The sequence below is a fragment of the Calypte anna genome, chromosome 1, assembly GCF_003957555.1.
Source record: "Calypte anna isolate BGI_N300 chromosome 1, bCalAnn1_v1.p, whole genome shotgun sequence".
NCBI classification, from domain to species: Eukaryota; Metazoa; Chordata; class Aves; order Apodiformes; family Trochilidae; genus Calypte; species Calypte anna.
The window spans coordinates 116,904,483-116,919,088 of record NC_044244.1 but is presented as its reverse complement, the minus strand read 5'-3'; the positions used below and the strand labels follow the sequence as shown (position 1 = coordinate 116,919,088).

At 38.8% G+C, this 14,606-nt stretch overlaps 1 protein-coding gene across 9 annotated transcripts in view; it reads right to left on the bottom strand.

Moving 5' to 3' along the window:
• The window catches only part of DMD (dystrophin), a 950,620-nt gene that overhangs the window by 44,612 nt on the left and 891,402 nt on the right, over positions 1-14,606 (bottom strand). For all 9 annotated transcript variants that reach the window (XM_030448312.1, XM_030448319.1, XM_030448327.1 and 6 more), the window contains 3 exons: positions 11,663-11,748; positions 9,010-9,167; positions 490-656 (listed from right to left, as the gene is read on the bottom strand). In XM_030448312.1, coding sequence (XP_030304172.1) covers positions 490-656; positions 9,010-9,167; positions 11,663-11,748 — 411 coding nt within the window. The remainder of the gene's footprint in view (positions 1-489; positions 657-9,009; positions 9,168-11,662; positions 11,749-14,606) is intronic.

Sequence of the window (14,606 nt, the reverse complement as noted above, 5' to 3'; positions counted from 1 at the left end):
AGTAAGTATTTACTTAGCAGTTAAGTGGATTCTCAATAGGCATACCAACACACAGCCATTTTACAACACAGTGACTTATTCATTGCCATAGTAACCATGGTGTCGATCCAGATGTTTAAACAGACCAGTAACATTTCCCCCACTCCGGGTTAATGTTCTACCAACTACATTCTTTCCTTGAGAAAAGCACATGTAGCTTTACACGTCTGTGAATTTTCAAGTTGTGCAATCCATCAATACCCTGGTTGAGGCACAGAAGGACCGGGATTCAGAGCAAGGGCCGCATCCTCATTAATAGAGGGTTTTAGTTCTCTTCAACTCTTGCATTTCTGTGCCCAGTCTAGGTGTCACCCTCCCTTGACCCCTGCCACAATTATTTTTTCCCTGAACAACATGCATAAAACAAAGCATTTATTTTGCCTGGAGACACGCACAGCTGTTAATTGACTGAGCAGCAGCACACAAGGCAGGAAGGGAAAGAGTTTGTACCTGAATCCAATAATTGGGCATTCCTTGCAGATGTTACACTTTGCTTGGTGTTTGGCAGTCTCTGCAGCAGCCACTCTGTGCAAGACGGGAAGCCACACCATGGACTGTGGCTCCAGCCTCATCCAGTCCAGGAAGAGGGCAGCTTCAATCTCAGGTTTGTTGTTGGCCTGTAACACAGGGGGAAGACAGGCAGGGGCTGAGCACAAGTGACCTGGTTACTACCAGCTAATTAACAGTTCCAGCTCTTCCTGCTAAATCCATACACTGAATATGAATACACTCCAGCTTTTCCCCCAGTCCAACTATTCATAAAAAGAAGAAAATCTCCAGGTTCCTGCCTTCAAGCCAGAAACTGGAGAACATTATTAAAATTTCAAGTCTCTTTCTCTTATTCTGTAGTACAAAAGACAGCACTTACATGCTCTGTCACAGAGAAAATCATCCATTTACAGGATCATCTTTGATGCCTGATCTTGTGTTTCCCATCTCTTATGAGAGCCTGCATAGCGCTGCTTCTCACCTAGTTTAAACAGCTTGTGTCATCTAAGCCATAAAAATTGCACATCTTTTGATCAAAATTCCTTTCTCTTTAACATCCTTCATTATCACTCCAACCTTTCTTCAAAAATGCATGTGTAAGGAAATAACTCAAATCCCTTCTCTTGCCTGTTGCTCAAGATGTAAACTCTCTGCCTCCTTAAATGCCTCAAAATCCCTGTTCCCACCATATAGTTTCTGAATTACCCATCACTGTTGGCAAACAAAATACATTTTTGTTGCACAGAATATGTTCAATTTAGCCTCATATTCCACCACCTCCCACTTTAGCCTCTTTGCCAACAGAAGAAGAGCCTACGAATACCTCCAAGCAGCCCCTTCTGCCTTCCCATCACACCCTAACAATTGTGATTATTTCATGCATGTTTTATGTTAACCTCAAGGCAGCTGTCACAGATCTGAATCCTGTTGTGGCAGGCACCACGTGTACACCAAAAAATGATGAATTGTCCCTACCTGGCAGCACCTACAGTACACAAAAAGAAACAGCAAAGAGACAAGAAACACAAGGGACAACAGCAACCTATCTACATAAGTCAACATCACACCACACCGTCAGACAGAGTAGATACTGCAAAGAAAAGTGCAGAATAAAGGCAAAGAGCCTCAAAAGGGATTTTAAGGAAAACAAAAAAAATGGAAAGGAAAAAGAAAGTGAAGTGACGGAGTCGATGTTTATGTGAAACGTCTCTCTGGAGTGCAGAGTTGTGTGAAGCCAGCACAAAACTGGTTATCTGAGAACCTTGTAGCTGATTTCAGCACTGAAAGTGAGGTGATGCATCAGGTGGAAAGAAACAAGGCAGGGAAGACAGGTGGGAAGGGATGGATCCACACAGGGAACAACCCAAGAGATGAAGCAAGATACTGTCCTAGCTTCATTTCTCTAAACCATCACAACGTGCTCATCTAAATTTCTTGAGACATTTCCTACCAGGCTACACAGCAAAATCAGCATACTTATGGGCTGAATATATTTAAATTCTTCGTTTTCTTTTTTCTCTGGGCTTTCAAACATAGCCCTCTGTGGGCCAGACTTTTATATTTCAAACTTCACAAGGCAGACTGTCTTTCTTTGTGGTTCCAAACCCATTTGAAGCATTTAAATAAATAATAAGCAGTCATGTATCATGTACATGGACAAAGATGAATAGGTGATTGATTGAGTGCTGGTTTTTTTGTTTGCTCTCAGTTACTTTTTCAACATTTCAGTTTAGTATGACCTAGCTAAAATCCTATTCAACTAAAAATGCTAGAAACAAACTTGGAGAAAAATCATCACAACTGATCTAAAGGAGAGAGCTATAGGGAAAACCAATTACTGGTGTGGAACATTTTTTTGAATTTATTTATTTTTTTAAGCTAACACTGTTTATAATCTTGACAAACAAATTAACTGATCAATACTTGAAGGCTGAGAAAAAAACGAAGTCTCCTAGACAGAATCCCTGGTGACAAGAAAGATGTGGAACCCCCCATAGAATTACTCCTGAATAATGCATTGCATTAAGATTGACTTAAAATGCTGCTGCTAATTAGAAACAAATATTTTTTTGAGGGGGGGCTTTCTTGTTGAGATACTAATTTGGTAAGCAATCGAAAGACTCCTATGATTGCATTTAGAATACACATATATGGATTTCTGGTATAGTCTTACACATCCGTTTTGGTTGTTTGGGGTAAAACCGTCAGACCACAACATATCTACAATTACTCAGAAAAAGTCTTTCCTAATTTAATACTTGATACAGGTCTAAATTAATTAACTGGTTTTTTTAATTTTTTTTTTTTTACCTATTGAAATATTTATGCAAACTTCTGCATGAAATTCTACTCCTTTTTTTTTTTTTTTCATGAGATTAGAGAGCTTAGGGCCCCTCCCCCAAAGAAAAAAAGGAGAAAAACAAAAGCACCTTCAAGTCCAGCCAATGCTGGCGAAGTATTGCTCAGAACAGAGGATGCTATCTTCTGCTGCAAGACATCAGTAAATTAAATAGAATAAATTAATTCTAGATCTCTCCTAAAAAGCCATATTTATAAAAGATGCTAATCTATACGTCCATTTTTCAGCTAGCAGGTAGGGCAGTAAAGGCACTGGGTAGAGACTTTCTGTGTCTCACTCAGTGAGGCAGCATCACGCAGGAATTACACTGACAAACCACTACACTGGCCTAGCAGACTACACTTTCTTTACAGAGGTCTTCTGTGGCTCAAAAAAATTTAAGAGGATCTCTTCAATATGCCATTTCTAACAGAAAAACATAAGCGCACAGAAATGCTGCAGTGCAAGCTGCAGTCAAAATGAGAATGAGTTGCTCAAAGCGTTTCTCTCCACTTGTAGCTGCTTTAAATTTGCAGGGAAAATGTTGCAGTGATGAAAGACTTCCTGTAACATCCAAAGATCTAATTTTGCAGTCACTGTCAATTGCCAGCAGTTCCAATAGCTGCCTACCCAGAGCTCTGCATGCTGGCTGTACAAAACCTGTGCTCAGAGAGATTAACTGCATTAAAATGTATCAGAACCAGCCCCAAATTATATTACAGAAAGATTTAAAGCCACGTGGAGAAAATCTGGTCAGTGTCAAGACAGTATAGCACAGAGAGTTCTCGACTGTTCCCTGAGCTGGTATTACATTTTTTAAAATAATCTCTAAATCCAGCAAAGGCAGCAGCTGAAGATTTTACATAAGGGAGAAAGTCTGAATCATACAACTCGTATCTGAACCAACAAGATCAAGCTGTAAAGAATATTAATGGTTCTTCTCTTGAACACTTTTCTGTGCAACTTTCAATTTTTATGGTAATAACAGAGTGAATCATAAAGTAAAATTCATAAAGCCCTTTCTAGCTTACAAGTAACAATTTGTTATGGGGGATATTCAAATTCATTATGTTCCAGACATCTGTTTTTCAGTATTTATTCTGCAGAAACAATGGGGGAATAGGAAGTTGGGTGGTGCTAGCATCTTTATGCAATACTTAAGAGTTGAATTTGTTGGTTTATTTCTCCTCTTCTTTCAGCTAGTAGTTTAAAAATATTCTATGCTATATTAACTTTATCCAAAGTATAAAATGTGCTCTAAAATACAGTCATGTTATATGAACAATGTGATGTTTTTGGATGGAGTTAAACAATATAGAAAAAATTTCTGATAAAATTTTTGATGAGCTATATTCCGTTTAGCAGAAATACAGAAAATTGATTGGAAACAAATTAACATTGTTGATATAACTGTTTTTCAGCTGCAATGGAAAGCTCTATATTAGTCTAGGTAAATCTCATTTTTGAGAAACAAAATTGAGGAATAGGATTCTTGTGACTTGTTCAAGCTTAATAATGCAGAGCATGCCAAGTAGAGCAGCCCAGTCTCCCTGGATTAAGACCAAACCCTGTTCAACCTTGTCTTCCACTCCTGAGTGGCTTCCCCAATATGTTCGAGCCAGCTGCTAAGAAAACAGCTAAGTTTCATGCTAGCTGGTAAGAAAACAAAAGTCAAGAATTTATCATTTCCAAGCTAAGTGTTGTTTCATAGTCAAAAAAGAGAGGAATATTATAAAGGTAACTCTGGGTGATATGAAGTGGCTTACATCCAGCTTCACCCTTGGAGCAAATGCTTAAGGTCACTGTGTTGACCCCTTGATTTACACTTGATTGCATTGACTACTCCATTCAATGTTTTTAGTGTTGTATCAAAGAGTAATAAACTAAAAAAAATGGAACTCAGAAGTGAATTAGTGTACAGTTTTATACCATCCACACTTGAAAAACACTATCTTCCTGCTCCTCATACATTATCATCATATTTCCCATACATTAAATCACTCCAAAATAGCTCTTTAAAGCAATTCACTTGTAGGACTCTTGAAAAGTGCCTGACAAAGTCAGGCAAAGCTTCACAAAATCCTGTTGAAACACAAACAAAATTGCTGTTTTACGACCTTTACAGCACAGCAACTTGAGGAAGGGTTTGCTAGATCCCCAAGGCCAGCTCTTCCCTGTCAGAGATAAATGCATAAGTAATATCCCATGGATGGAAACAAGGGCTGCCTGGATCTCTCAGGAGAATCACTCAGCAGTAACAATGCAATTGTGCTTTGTTTTCATATAGACCTCCATATAACTATCTATAGTTACTTATACCCAGTATTCATATTTCCTAACTGTTAAAAAACAACCTCAGCCCACCCCTCACAAAATAACTGCACATACAATTGAAATCACAGCACTTATGGCCAAAGTCACTACTGGGGCCCTGGCCCACGTTTGCAATGCCCAAAGTCCACCCAGAAGGACTAAAAGGCCCCTATTTTGGCTTTGAATTGTCTGAGTAAATACACTGGATATGGATACAGTTGTGTGGCTGTAAAAACCAGGCTGATCTTGTTATATCACTGATCAAGTATAAACCTAGAAATGAAGACTATACAACATAGAACATTAAAAATACTTTCCTCTGTCAAAGTGAAATGAAAAAGGTTTAAGATACAGTACATATTGTACTACTCCTTAGCTTCATTAGTACTAGTTTTTCACATCAAATACTCTACTTCAAGTGCTGCTTTGAAAGCAAGCACACTTAAAGCAGTTTGTAAAAGAGAATCAGATAACCAAACTTTTACTGAGAAACAGCAAGAGACATTTTCATCTGAGATGAACTGGTTTTGTATCGCGTTTCTTAAATGTCCCAAGGCACAGTCACTCATCCAAGACAGTGATGTGAATTCCTATGTCCTTTTTACACTATATAAGGAAAGCATATTATAAATTTTCCACTGTGATTAAAACACAATGCATGTGTCCTGTAGTCCATAACAATTCCCTATCCTGCTCACTTAAAAAATGTACCCATCACAGATCTAAAAAGAAAGGGCTTTCACACTGCAGTAATATAGAATTCCCTCATTTTTTCACAGATCTATAGACCGTTTTGACAGAGTCTGAGCCCAGGCAGAACTGTATCATCTTCAAATCATCATCACATCAAGCTCTTAGCTCTCACTTAAAAAAAATTTCTTTAAAATCTCAAAGCAGAAATTACATACGCCTGGCCCTGGGTAGGAAAGATGAGTCCCATAATACCCTTTTTCTCCCAACACTTACTATAAGAATCTCCCCACACTGGAAGAAAACTGGAAATCAACTGGAGGGGTACAAATTAACAAGGCACTAGGAGCAGCCACCTATGGCAAGGGGACCCACTCCTTGGGAGGAGCAGCAGGACCAAGCAGGCTGCTCCCAACAGCAGGAAGATGGGAAGTCTGCACCCCCTCCCCTCCCAACCCTCTTTCCCAAGGACTCACACTTCAAACTGAAAAGGAGAGATTTCTCCTGTTATCGCTGGGAACAATAAACATCCTTTTTCTTTTTTTCCTGCTGTTGTGCAGACAGACAAGGCTGTTGCCAGGGCACCTAACCTAAGGTGGCTGGGAAAGCCTTTTCTGAAGCATGCATTTGTTGCAGACTCTGACATGACTGCAATTTACTGCTGGTTTATCATCACCAGAAAGAAAAAAAACAACTTTAAAAAAGCTAAAGAAAAAACATCCCACCGTGGGCACACAAAGAAAGGCTTAATTTAGTTTCCCTGCAGTAGTGTAAACTATGAATCCTCACACTATTTTTAAAAATTGAATTATCTCACTTCAGCTACAGAAAGCTGCTGGGAGCTCCGTGGAATCCCCCACCTCGGCCACCCAGCTCCTTCAGCTGCTCCATTTCCTGGGTTGCTCCCAGTTCTCCCCACACTTCTGTGGGAACTCTGCACTGCTCCTGACCCGAGGGTCCCCATGCTCTCTCCATGCATCATCATCCTGGACTGAAAGGATGTCTCTGTGCTCCCCTTCTCCCTTTCTCCTGGAAAGATATTATTTCTTGACCCAACTCCACTCCTGGCTGCTCTTTTCTTTCATTCCTCATCCCACTCACCTTTCTGTTTCCTTCAACACTTGTCTTCCTACTACTGTTATTAACACTGTTCCCTAAAGGCAGCCCCTTACACTCCTCAGTTCCTTCTCCCTCCCCTCCATCAGGGCTCTCCCTACATTTGTATTTCTGCTTCTCTCCCTAGGGTTCCATCCCCCCATTTTTTGTATTTCCCCTCCTCAATAAAACCTGCCTCTCCCTTTCTGAGCCTCCTAGATCTCTGTTCAGCTGCAACCCAGGTCAAAGCCACCCTTCCACTCTGCAAGTTAAGGTTCCACCTGGAGAAAAAAAAGAGAGGATGAAATTCCTCTCACTGCATGCAAGAAGAAAACCTCTTTTTCAGCATAGGTAAGTGAAGGAGACCTCAGGTTTTCTGATGTTCTGATGGTTGGGCCCAGCTCTGTTTGGACTTTTTAGAAATACCAGCAGCTGGACACTGTACAGCCCACTGGCATCTCTACATTTATAATGACAATGTTGCTAAGTCATTTCATTCAAATAAACATTTATTCCAAGGTCTCCTTCCTACTTTATATAATCTGATTTTGTGTGTTCCATTATTATGCATTTTATTGGTTTTTTTCTAGAGTAAACAAACACAATGTTAGCCCCCAGAATCTGAGGTTTCTTTCCTTACCAGCTTTTCAACAGTATTCTAAGTGCTTTTGCCATTCACTTGGGAAAAGGACAGAATATAGTGAGTCATAATTTCTGAGGATGGTCTTTTGCACTAATGAGCTTTTGATCATGGATTTGCTGTGGCATCATTTTGCACTCTTCTTACTCGAAAGCCCAATGTGGTACACAAAACTTGAATGCCATAGCAGCTACCAAAGTTACTATGTATAGTTTATCATGGGTTATCCACCCAAGGTACGGTTCTATAAAACATTAATTTGGAAATGTTATCAAATACGGATGAGAATTACAAAAAGGTTAAGCAAAGAATGCTGAAAATGGAAAAAATGTGAATTCTGTAGTACTACTCTGTTGAGAGAAGTTTAAGCAACACAGAACACAAACGTTCCATTACAACTGAAGTCTGCAGTGATTTTAGAATTAACTCCTTTTCAAAGTCACTGTAAGTCTACTTCCAAGCATTAATATTCATTTGAAAAAAACCTGCTGTGTTTTGCTTATTACAGAACTGCAACTACCACATAATGAAATTCAAGCAGCAGGCAAAAAAAGTAAACAATTCTTCCCACACCCAACCAAACAAAAATGCCTCCAGGGACAGTTAGGGGATGGGGGAAAAAAGCATTTCTTCCATTGTAATGTAGAAGATGCATTGAGAGTTAATCACAGACCATACATTACCTCTCCTCCTCTACCTTTTCACTAAGCAGCTGTCTTCATCTTGTGCATTCATCTTGTAAGGATGAATAATTCCCTTAACTCTCTTCCTCCACAGATTAAATAATTTAGAAGTTTGATAAAGAGCTTCCAGTTCACTGTTTATTCCTCAACACACAGGACAGGAATGCTTTCAATACTCTTTAAACAGAACTGGAATTATCCATTCAAGCAGTGGAAGGAGCTCATTGAATGCTCCTCACCCCCCAGACAGCAGTGCAGGCAGCATCTTCTTTCCTGTAACTCCCCTGGGTGCCTGGCTGCCACTCGTCTGTATATACCCACAATTTAGATTGCTGTTCACCTTCACGGCAGCAATAAATGACAATCTTCTGCTGGCAAGAGAGAACTACAGAACCAGGAGCTGCCTTAACAAATGCTTAAACTTTTTTCAGGGTTCAGTTACAACATAAGCCTTGATGACAATAAATTGCTGTCTGGGTAACAGCATCAGCGGATCTTCTTCCATCAAAGCCAGAGAAATGAGCCAATTCAAATACATCTTGTCAAAGAAGTGGTTAAAAACATCTGTGAACACGACCATTAAACAACTCACAGTATCCTAACCTAATCCTTCCAGATTTCCAGTCACCTTCAGGACAGGTTATTGCAATACACAAAAAAAAAAACCCACAAAAAAACCAAAAAAACCCCAGAAAATTAACATCAAGCAAACATGAACTTACAAATTGGAAGCAGCTCCTGACACTTGGTTCAATATTGCTGCCCCCAAAGGAGGCCACTTCCCCAAGCTGCCGAGGGATCTGGATGGAGTCGTGCAGCAGCAGCCCCAGCCGGCGCTGGTCACAGAACCCAGTGGTGCTTGCCACTTGCTTGAACAGGTCTGGAGGAAGATAAAAGGAGATCAGCACTAAAGCATCACAACTGGGATATGACAAATAGTGCAGAAGCTTGCACTGTTTCAAAGTGTGCTTGGTAGCCTTGGCATACATGAAGACAAATAAGCAGTCTAAGGGTAATTTTTAATAACATTATTGGCTGATACCTGGGAGGAAAGCCCATTAAAACACAGCACACGTGGCATTACTGATAATGGCAGCTGTAATTCTTTAACACAGCTAGGTAAACAGGAGGATCTTTGAGACACAACACAAATGTTTTTAAAAGATCATCACACAGTAAAATAATCTCATATAACATGCTTTTAAGGCTTAGCAAACAATGCACAACTAAGAGAATTTCTCTGTCAGATGAGCTGAACTGAAAAACAAGAGCTCCTTAAATTTGATATATAATAATCTTTTAATTCAAGAATAGGTCTAAAATGAAGAAATGTAACAGTACAACATAACATGCCATCCACCAGGAATGTTAATATCACATTGTTTTCACTCCTGAAGTGAAATGTCACTTGATACCATGTTCTGTTACTGCATCATTCTAGAAAAGAACCCTTACAAGTCAGAATTATTATCCCTTTATAAACTCAATTTAATTGTGTGGTTATTAGTTATATTACACATCGATTGAAAAGGTTTTCAAGTTCATAATAGTAAGAAAAATCAGCTTAGTATTAACTGAAGTATTTATTTGGTAATTCCCCCTCTTGAAATTCTCCTTACTTTTCAAGGGGTAAAAAAAGGGAGAAGAAAAAAAAAAAAAAGGGGGGGGGGGAGGAGGGGATGAGAGACAGCTAGAGTAAAATAATGCCCTTTTTTTTTTTGAGCTGCCATAGTATTTCACCTGACACAAGGGATACAATTATAAAGGTTCTTCAGCACTGCTTAAGAGAACTTTCCTAGCACTGCTTTGACAACTGCTTTCTTCCAAAGGAATAAAGGAATGGATAAAGAAAGGCTTATTCTTTAGTTACATGATTTCATTCTTGCCAAGTCTAGCTTTATAATAAGTAATTTCAGGTTAAGTCCTTCCATGACCTCTGCAAGCTGCAAGAATTGTGCTCGAGCACAACCAATTCTGCTCTGCTGCAAATATGAGTGAAGAAAAATTAAGCAGGGTGACACACTGAACATGTGCAGCAATACTAATAGCAATCATACTATGATTTAAGCATGGATGGTGAAGCCAGACCACTGCCTGGCTGGGACAATTCCTTCCCCTGCCACGAACGATTCAGTTTTCAGTTTCCCCATCATTAAAACATTGTATTTTACAACCTAAAACAGGCCTATGCACCACTTTGCACACCCACAACAGGAGACTATAAAATATGAATGTTTTCCTTTATAGGTGATAATCCCCAATGAAATATAATTTTGAAAAATATCCGTAGTGAGCAATTTTCTTAAAAGATTTTCTAAATAATTTTTGGTAACACTCACATGAAACATCTAGAGATCTAAAATGTGACTTTCATAATGATTGCCCTAAAATTCAATCCATTATACTTAGGAATGCACAGGCTTGGTTGTTGGACCTGTCTGTTTTCTCTTTAGTGTTCTTCATCTTTCATTAATAGAAGACCAGAGTAGTAGCAATTGATGAAGAACTGCTACAGCATTGCATCAAATCCTAAAGGTTGTTTTGTTCATGTTTGTTTTTTTTCCTTTTTAAAATGCATGAATAAGTGACACCAGATAATTTAACTAGAAAGTTACCTTTGAAATTAGGGTACCTAAATTGAGCGGGGTACCCTACCCCTCTTATTAGTAGATCTTGTCTGGATCCTGATTCATTAGTCAGATAAAACCAAGTGGAATTTTTAAGTTATTTCAGGATTTGGTCTATTAATATATGCAAAATTTGCATACTTCTAATATTTACTTTAAGATGGCAACTATATTTAGCACAATGTACATAATTAGACCCAGACCACATTTGAAAAGCATTTCAAAAAGATAATGTATTTTTTAATAGTGTCGTGTAAGATGCTCTGTAAACAGGCATTTTTGGGTGTGAAGGTGTGCTAAAACAGTGGTATCCAAAGGGGAGTGCATCCATCACATGTGCAAGACAATCAATTAGGGTGTGGTAAAAAAATATCTTTTGTTCTGATAAGAAAAAAAGAAAAAAACAAAAACTAAATAGTGTTTATTCCCTCTTTATCTCAAGCCTTTTTAATTTCTATACTACTGTATGTTATAAAACATAGGACATTAGTACCGTAGTAGACATACATAATTCATAAATACAGATCTGTTGGGAGTGCATGCTCAATAATTTTTAGCAATATGTGTGCATGATCAAAAAAGTTTGGGGACCACTGGGATAAACTTCCTCAAACCATGATGAACACAGGTGGAGAGAACTGGCACACTTTGCATTTGGACTATCTAAAATAATATCTCTGTATGCTACTTTATGCAATAAATAGGAATAAAAGCAGAACATAAACCCAAAAGAATTACATTTACTTACATCTATATTTATCTTCCAGATGTGCTTTACAAAGGGATACAACACCAGTTTTGAAAGATAAGACACGGATCCTTCCTGTTCGGCCCCTAAAGAAAAAGAAAAACGGGCTGATGATATGATCCATTCATTTCATAATTTCTTTACTGTAACACAGTTCACCACAGTACAGCAGTCATCAAAAATGAAGCCCCACAAAGAACTATGTTGCACTGCACACAGTGGCTAGATATTTGAAAAGCTAGAAATCAAATATAAACTGTGGTTGTTCTCCATAGGCAACTTGGATTGTGCTTTTGCTTTAATTCAACCAGAAATGGTCTTGTTCAGAAAAAAATTACTCATCTCCTTTTTAATGACTAAAGTGAGAATAAGCAATCTTTACCCTACGTTTACTTGGAAAAGGCTTTCCCATAAACTACTGCTATTCTCAAAGAAGATGAGCTCCCTGTTGGAATAGGAAGCCATCCCTCGTGCCAAAGACAATATAACTTCACTTAAATGATATATGTGATGTAGCAGTCATTTTTTTGGAAAGCCTTTGCTTACTGTCTGCAGGTCCTGACCTGACTTGTTCTGAGAAGGCAATAGAGATCCAGGCATGAGAAAACAGCCTCTGCCTGCAGTGCACAGAGGGACTTGCAGGACACTCAGATGAATGATGAAGCTTGCCTAGAAATCATGAGAAGGCAAGCAGGCTGCACTTACACCATCCACAGGACAGTGAGCTCCTACAGCACTCACCCCTGTCCTGCACAGTGCCAGGGGGCTGGTACAGCTCCACATCACTCCCCATGCTGCCTCTGGTCAGCCTTTCCCTCATGTTCACTCCTGCCCTGTAACGTGCCCACCCCATCACTTGCTTTTTGACTGGATTGGGGAGAGCACATTCTCCTCTGCATTGCAGGTGATACAGTGACAAACCTCCACATCTTCTCTGTCATCTGGTTTATATCAATTTACTTCCAGCTGCTGACCTCCCCCAAGACTGCTACTGATAACATTTCAAATATATAATGTCTACTACAGAGACATAGACAACACAGGAAGTCAGTGCCTAAAAATGACTTTTCTGAAGCAGTCATCAACAGTTTTGAAGTATCACCAGTAAGAGCATCTCTGGAAAAAGTGAAATCATGTATAGACTTGTCTCAGTCATGCATCAGGTTTCACTGTTCAGCAAAGATGCATATTGTCTTTTTAATCCCACAAAAGCTTTGTAGGAGCCAGTGGTGCCCTGCTCACACGCTGCTCACAGATAGAAATGGGTGGGAAAATCCAAATTTAAAATTTGCAGCCTTTTACTAAAGAATCTCACATTTTCCATCAAAAATAAGCATTTTTTCTTATTTTACCTGTGCTTTCCACACTGCAAACCCACATATTTCTCTCCCTCACATCTTTTCCAAATTAATTATCATCTGTGCCCTCAGAAACTCCTGCTGATGAATATCAGGCTCATGCAAATTATATAGGAGAAGAATGTAGAATGATGATTTCCCAGCAAGGCATATTAAATTGAAACTTGCAGGAATCAAGAGTTGTTCCGTTCACTGTCCTCTCCTCCCAAGTCAAACCAATAATTTAGCATGCTACTGCAAATGAGCATGAGTGACTGATCAATTAAAACAAATCTGAAATGTGTTGGATTTACAGAGCTGTGCCCATAATTAGATCACTCATTGACTGCAAATTTGATTAGTATCTTCACAAACGACAGTTTTCAATTATAAGAAAAGTAAAGATTCAGTACATTTAATTAAACGTCTCCAGTACAGCTATGCACTTCAGTTGATCTCTGCCTATTAAGTATACAATGAGAACCAAACACATATAACCCCAAGGTCACCTCTCTTATCAGAATAATTCAAACCTGAATTTCAGCAAAATAGCTACAAGCTTTCTTCTCACAAAAAACACCTCTATGTTTCATTGTATTCTGCACTATACAGTTCCCTGGCATACCTAGGGAATGGACTGGAGGCCGCCAATTATAATTTCTAATGTTTCTACTTTCAGCACAGCGCAAAATAAAGGAAACTAGACTGGACATAGCAAATCTCAACCTCACAATCCAGTTTAGGAGAAATCTGTGGAATGATCTGGATTAACAGATCCTAGCTAACCGGTTATCTTTGTATGTGTGTAATTTCTGGTTGATGATAACTGAGAAGTGGGTCAGAGTTCTGCAGAAGCCAAAACAGATTAGAGCAGTAAAACCTGGCACTTGAATGAATACAGCCCCATACCCAGTAAACTAAACAGAAACATAATGTAAGCTGGGTAATGCATTTCACAGGATATTGCAGCTGATGCAGAGAGTATGGTATAAGCAAGCAACTGGTTTTTCCAAGGGTGATTCTGCAGGAAAAGACTCAGTACAAATATGTGGGGCTTTTTTGGTAGGTGATCATTGAAGCTGCTGTGATGAAGGAGAGATGGAAGAACAAGGTTATGGTACTTCTATACCGTTAAAATGTTAATGCAAATACAATTAACCCATGTCCTGCCATTTCTATAGGCAAATGTTTACTCTGCTACAGTAATGAGCATGTCTGGCTGAAGGTGGCTGATAAGAACCTTAAAAACACAAACAAACACTTCCATCACCATTTTTTTCACTAAATTCACCAAACACATAAATAATGGTTTATTCTAAAATTATGATCGTATGTTGGAATTTGTCTATACCTTATGAGCAACATCATTAACTCACTGAATAGGAACACTCATAAATTTTCTTAAGACGAATCTACTCTTTTATATTTAAAATTGCAGGTACACTTTTAAAAATTCAATTATAGATAAAGTATTCCCCAAATTCCTGTCTCCTAAGGGCTGTAACCACATTGGATAAGAGATGAGCCTCTTCTGCCTTTGGATGGAAGAAATTGTAGATTGAAAAACACAGAAAATGGATGGCTCTGAAAAGGTTTAACATCTGAAA